This window comes from Colossoma macropomum, unplaced genomic scaffold (genome assembly GCF_904425465.1).
Source record: "Colossoma macropomum unplaced genomic scaffold, Colossoma_macropomum, whole genome shotgun sequence".
Classification (NCBI taxonomy): domain Eukaryota; kingdom Metazoa; phylum Chordata; class Actinopteri; order Characiformes; family Serrasalmidae; genus Colossoma; species Colossoma macropomum.
The window spans coordinates 132,968-139,941 of NW_023495271.1; the positions used below are offsets into that span (position 1 = coordinate 132,968).

A 6,974-nucleotide genomic window follows, 5' to 3' on the forward strand; every position below is an offset into this window, starting at 1 on the left:
GTTTTTGCCACTTTCCTCTTTTAGCTCCTGTTGCTCCGAATCTATTCTCATTAACCTTTGACCTCACACTTACACACTCTCCTAACTGTCATTCACACTGTCTCCTAACCGTCATTGGTACCGTCTGGAGTCTGAGACCCCCCAACAAACACCCATTCATTTGAATCTGTTTTGTGAATATTCTAATCTCAGCATACTCAGGAACATTAAAACAGAAAATTCTAGATTTCTTGGCTTATATTTAGTGCTAGGGATGCATCTGAGCACTCAAGTACTTCAGTTAACCTTTCCAGGTGTCATTATATACCAATACTAAAAGAAAATATTTAGGGCATTGAAGTGTTATTCATTTTTATCAGTGCTATAACAGTTTTGCTAGTCTTTAAGATTAAAGTAAGTACATAATGTTGTACTTTGCTACCATAAAACACGAGTGCCTTGTAGGAGAAAGACAGAAAATTTTGCTGAAAGTCAACTATGAAGAGTATTAAACAAAAACACCTAATATAGTTTTTTTTTTGTTTTGGTTCTAGCTTATACTAGCTAGTGTAGATAGCCTAGTAGCCATACTGTCTCTGCCTTCTCAGGTCCCGTTCTCCAAGAATTATACCTCACCTTCAGGGTTCTCAATATTACCTTAACAAACTGGCATGTTAAAACATTGTCCACTGTAGAGAAGAATCTCATGTAGAAGACAAGTCATCGCTATCTACCCCTGCACTGGGTGGCGTTATGCTCTAGTGTTAGCATTGGCTCATTCGTTTATTTAAGGCAGCCTCTGTTATTCAAGCGCAGTCACCAAAATATTTGCCTGGGCTATTTTTGAATAATAAACCTAATTTCAAATGCACACCTCTGTGAGATGGTAAATTTTAATTTGGGCTACTGGCCCTGCTTGCACCAGTGCACCAGTTAACCAAGTTTGTGTATTATAATATGTTAATGTGTAGCGAACGGTCCATTATCTTCTATCCCATGCTTAACAAGAAATCTGTTCAAGTCTTCTCAGTACAGGACAGTTAAACTTGCAAACAGCTGAACAGTTTTATGTTTTTAATTACTGAGATTTTTTTAGACTGTCACTGTCCGAAGTATTTATTTTTTGTTTTTATTTTTCTACGTTATTTGAACATAGCATCCTTTATATCTTGTGAAAATTTCATGATTATTTGGGCCAATTAAAATACTCCCAAATTACTTGGAGTAAAATCTTTGCTACTGTTACTGTTTTTGAATATACATATACCACACATCTTTTTTTGTCTCACTTTACTGGTCTCGCTGTCTTTAATGGATCTTGTTACTGTCTATTATTGTTTGTGTGGAACTCATCAAGGCACATTTCAAGCAGCTCTGTTGGCATGACAGTAAATAAATATACTGAACTGTATACTATATTACATGTTCAGTTATCTCCATGCTTCACTTTCTCTTATAACCTTACTGAGAAGAGATGAGGGGCACCCAGGTTTATTTTAGTCTATATGTCTAAGCTCTTTATGTAGGGTATTGCCTGTGACACACACACGTACATTCACTTCCTCTAACACTCATCCCCGCCGTTCTCGCTGCCAAGTTGTAGTGATTTGTGTGTCCATATTAAACCGGAGAAAAGCAACATGTTACGTGAAGCCAGGCCAGTCTCTTGGAATTGCACAAGTGGCTTCCATACCTTTTCAGATACCATCAGCTGCCATTTTTACATTTAGCCGTTCTTTGAAATGTTGTGGTTCAAATACAGTATCAACCAGGTGACTGTGCTGAAGTAGCCAGTGGCTACTTATCAGTATCCTCTCCCTGAAGGAACAACACACTCTAGAGAGAACAGTCAAGTGTTAGTAATGAGTGGCCAGTCCACCTCTGTGCTTCATTAAAGTGACCTAGACAAACTGCACTCCACTTTGGATAAATTAGCTCAGACCCCATGTGTCACAGCCTGACCGTCGCTCACCCACTCTCTTCCTTCTCTCTCCCTCTCCCTCCCTTCCTCTGTGCCATGTAATTTTATTAATACTCCATTGGAATAGAATAGTTCAGTAGAATTTCGTCTCAGCCTGTCAGAATCATGAAATTTTAACTGAAAGTTACCATGTAAATAACTGCAATTAACAATTTCATAGCGTTTGGTTCATTGTATGTAGCTTCTACAGTACAAGCCTAAAGTGGCCAAATGACCTGATTAGCCATCTTGCTTCCTGGCTGATGTTTAGTAGCTTCCAGCTGACAGCAGACACAACTCGAGCTCAAATAAACTAACATCACTGACCTTTGCCCTCTAAAAGTGTTAAAGTGCAAAGTCAGAAACTACGCACTGTGACATAATTGTGTGACATAAACATTGACCAAATAATTGCAGTTGGTGATCAGATTATATAATCATTCTGACAGGGCTAATTTTATAAAAAACATACCATTGCTCCTGTAAAAAAAAACAAGTTGAAGTTAAAAAAACTTTATTGTAAATCATTTTAGATAATTAGTGTTGGTGCTTTTGCCATAAAATCAAACAAGCATTGATGTAATTGAAACATTATGGACTGTAATGTTTAAGAGATGTGTCTAATTACATTATACAGAGGACATGTTTTTGTACATAAAGTATTGTTGATGATTGAATGTTCATTACAGTTTAAATTACAGAAAACCTTCTCAGCATTCTTAGTATTTCTTGCTTACCCAGGTTTCTGTAAGCTTAGCTGGATCTAACCCTGGTGGCAGTGATGACAGAATTGCTTTTTTACCACATAAGTGGGGTGCACACACATCAGTTTTTGTTTTTTTTTCACCGATCAACACTGTGCAGCAGCAGATGAGCTATCGTTTCTGACATTACATCTACAAGGTGGACTGACAAGGTAGGAATGTCTAATAGAGTGGACAGTGAGTGTTTAAAAACTCCAGCAGCACTGCTGTTTCTGATCCACTCGTACCGGCACAACACCAATTAACACACCACCACCACCATGTCAGTGTTACTGCAGTGCTGAGAATGATCCACCATCCAAATAGTACCTGCTCTGTGAGGGTCAATAGGGGTCCTGACCACTGAAGACCAGGGTAAAAGGGGGCTAACAAAGTATGCAGAGAAACAGATGGACTACAGTCTGTAATTGTAGAACTACAAAGTGCACCTATATAGTAAGTGGAGCTGATAAAATGGGCAATGAGCGTAGAAACAAGGACATGTTATGCCTGATCGGTGTGTATGTGTGCATATATATATATATATATATATATATATATAAAAGTTGTTAACTGTTGTTGCACAGTGAGTTCACTGCATCTTTTTCAGATTTTGAGAAGCTGAAACTTATTCAGAAAGCCTGCTTCGTTAGACAGACCCGAGATCAAATACAAAAATTTTAGCATAACGTTAACACTGCAGAAAGACAGAACATATTTATATCTTTAAGCTTTTTATCCTCGACATCGCTACCTCTTTTCTATTTTTTATCCATTTTAGGTGTGTGCATTCTTTTTTGAGATACGATTAACCAGTTTCTTTTTTGCCTCACTTGAGCATCTTAGAAAAAATTATGGTATAGAAATAATTTGTTAGGGGACCCTTGGCAGCCAGGGGGCCCTAAGTAGCTGCTTATGCCACTTATTAGGTAGAGCCAGCTCTGGTCCTCCTAACAAAAGCTGTTACCAAAGGTGTCGCTGACACTGTTACTCTTCAAACAGACACTAATATTCACACGAGTACCTACCCAAAAACACCGTAGCTGCCTTCCAGATTGGAGGTGTGGAAAAGTATGCAGATTTTTTTGAAAAGCTGAAAGCAAGTCCCGAAAAAGAATGAAAGCTGGGATAAAGGCAAAGAGTGGACACACTAAATACTCAAAAATGTGTTATTATATTTAGTTGTTGAGGCTTTTATGTAATTTTCTGTTTGATATGTTTTTTCTGTTACTAAAAAAATTAACAACTAGTACCTTACAACTGTTTTGACTGTAAATCAAATAAATGAAAGGTCGGTCTCTGACTTTTGCAAAGTACTGTATATGTACTCTTTATTGCTTTATTGTTCTCTCTTTACTGCTTTTCTCCTCCTTTACTCTTTTTTTTGCTTATTTGTACGTTCTTTTCTCTCTCTCTCTCTCTCTCTCTCTCTCTCTCTCTCTCTCTCTCTCTCTCTCTCCTCTCTCTTCTCTCCTCTCTCCTCTCTCAATTTCACTTTCCACAAACTGTCTCACTTTCCACTCCCTGCTTTCCTCACTCACTCTGCTTTCATCTCACCCCTTTCTCTGGGGTCCTTGCACTCACTCAGTCTCAAGTCTGAAGTCACACGTTGGTGTTGTCACTCATGAGTCACTGCGATCAGGGATTTCATTACACTGATTCCTTTCATTGCTCTGGTTTGTGTCACATTTCTTACATTTGTTGTATTAATATTTTATTTCTTGTTCAGTTTCACATGGCAGCCGCACATTTGGCACAGGCCTCATATGAATCAGAACTACTACTGAACATAAAGAAATGATGCATAGCTGCCAGGGGTGTGAATCTCTAACCTCATATGATCAATTCAGTTACAGCCTTTGGGGGAATGCATCAGAAAATCTCAGATTTCGCTATGATTTGATTTGGTTCTGTTATTTTGGTATGACTCAATTATTTTTTTTTTCTTTAAATCAACTGAATACACAGATGCAGCTGTAGAATATACTATATTGTTGGAATAAAACCTCGTATCCCCAATAAAGGTAACTTTTAAAAAATATATACATTCTTAACTTTCAGTGTAAGTCAAGGTAAAGAAAAAAATAATAATAAAATAAATAATAATGATAAATAATATAAAAAAGAATTCCAAGTAATTTGGCAGCTGGTCTTCTGTCAAAAAATAAAAAATGGAGGTAAAATATCACAATATAAGGAAGGTGGCACATACCGTATTGAATATTGCTATAATTGATTCTAACATTCCAAAATTAATTCAGAAAATCAATCACTTTTACATCCCTGCATAGCTACACACTTATAGTTGTATGCCAAAATTTAAACATCGCCCCCCCATATCAAATTACATGTTTTGTTGATTTTCTTAGTGAAAATAACACAGAGAACACACTTAAATATGATATGTATCTGCACAGTTTATATTTCTTGCTGAGTTTAGCATATTGGAAAAAATAAAACATAAACAGGCCACATTTTATGTTTTGTTTTTTTTTCAATATGCTAAATTCAGCAAATAAACAGTAATTGTGCATTAAATTGTGCAGTGTGATCTCTGTAGAGGATGTGTTAACTAATCAACAGAATATGCCATTTAACTGTGGTGCCCAAGCTTTTGCCTGTTGGCTGTACATGCTTGGGAGGGACACATTTCTTCTTCCATGGCGCACGCTTTCTCTCTGTCTTTGACTTATTCTTTTTTTTTGCTCTCTGTGTTCTAGGGAAGAAACTGCATATCAAGCCTCGCTTCTAGGAAGCTCCAGGAACCATTTGGCCTTTTCAACACACAGCTGATGGCTAGAACAGCAGGAGTCCTTTGGCTCAACTGCAGCGTGTTTAGGATTGCCACTCATAGACATATTAATTATATTTTTGAGATATTGCTGCCAAGTCATTCTTTATTGTAAAAGATATAATAATGAATGAATGACTGACTTAATATACAGAAAACTACATAGAGAAGAACACAGAAAAAATCTTGGAATAAGCATATACATAGCATCTACACCCATCAGCCATAATATTAAAACCACTTCCTTGTATCTGCACTCTTCATTCATTTCATCAGCTTCACTTAGGAGCACTTTGTAGTTCTACAATTACAGACCGTAGTCCGTCTGTTTCTCTGCATACTTTGTTAGCCCTCCAGTCTGTAAATGTAGAACTACAAAGTGCACCTGTATGGTAAGTGGAGCTGATGAAATGGACAAAGAGTGTAGAAACAAGGAGATGATTTTACTGTTATGGCTGATCGGTGTCTTTCCATTTGCGTATGTGACAGCAGGTCTTCATCTGCATCCAGACACCTGAATCACCTGCTCTCTGACATTGTCTGTCAAATCACTTTCAAAATGTATCTTATTTTCCAATTGTATTTAATTTTTGTTTTGATACACACAGTCACCCTTTAGAGCTCATAGATCTCAGGGACTATTTTCTCTGCATGTGACACTTTTAAAGAAATGTAATTTTAGTTTGAATGAAACAATCTGTCATTTTATTGTGGAATATTTAAGTCGAGGATTTTTGTATTGGAAAGTTGAATTAAAGCTGTTTTCAGATTTTGTGGAGTAATGATTGTGTGAGTTTGCTGTGTTACCAACAATGCAAAGTGCTGTGAAATATGAGAAAAGAACTGTTGCACATGCCTTAAAGAGAGAGACGAAAAGATTTAAGGGGACAAATCATGAGGAACTGAATTTTCTTGCTTTTTTTTGAAGTAGGTTGTACTGATTCACTACACTATAAACACTGTTAACATTCAAGAACGTACTGTTCACTTCTGCTCCATACAGTCCATTATAGAGACCAAGCTGCAAAAAAAAGACCTGGTTTGAATTAATCGTTGTTGTGATGTCACAACCATGAACATATTTCCATATGATCACCATTCAAACTGAAGTGTTAAGGAGTGTTGTTACTTCAGAGTCATTGGAGTTAAATATATATGTGAAAACAACAATTAAATGTTGTTTAAATTATCATTACAGCCTGTCAAAAGATCCAAACATCCGAAAAGAGTGCTTGTGGATTTCAGTCCAAACTTGGTGGTTTTGTTTTGTGCATTTCAGAGTGAACTGATTTTTGAATAAAAATTATGATAATCAGAACAGTAGTTTGTAGTGCATATTCACTTGTATGCAAAAGTTTGGGCAGTGGACAAATGACATGTTTTATTGATTTTCTATGTAAAATATGAACACTTCATTTACAGAGAACACTTCTCTCGCTCCTACACATTTTAATGCACAATTACTTTTTATTTGTGGAGTTAAACATATTGGGGGAAAAAA

At 36.7% G+C, this 6,974-nt stretch overlaps 1 protein-coding gene across 1 annotated transcript in view; it reads left to right on the forward strand.

The window, feature by feature from the left end:
- The window catches only part of zc3h3 (zinc finger CCCH-type containing 3), an 89,013-nt gene extending 82,771 nt beyond the window's left edge, over positions 1–6,242 (forward strand). The window contains exon 14 of the mRNA XM_036561800.1: positions 5,403–6,242. Coding sequence (XP_036417693.1) covers positions 5,403–5,434 — 32 coding nt within the window. The 3' untranslated portion in view covers positions 5,435–6,242. The remainder of the gene's footprint in view (positions 1–5,402) is intronic.
- Positions 6,243–6,974: the final 732 nt, after the last annotated feature.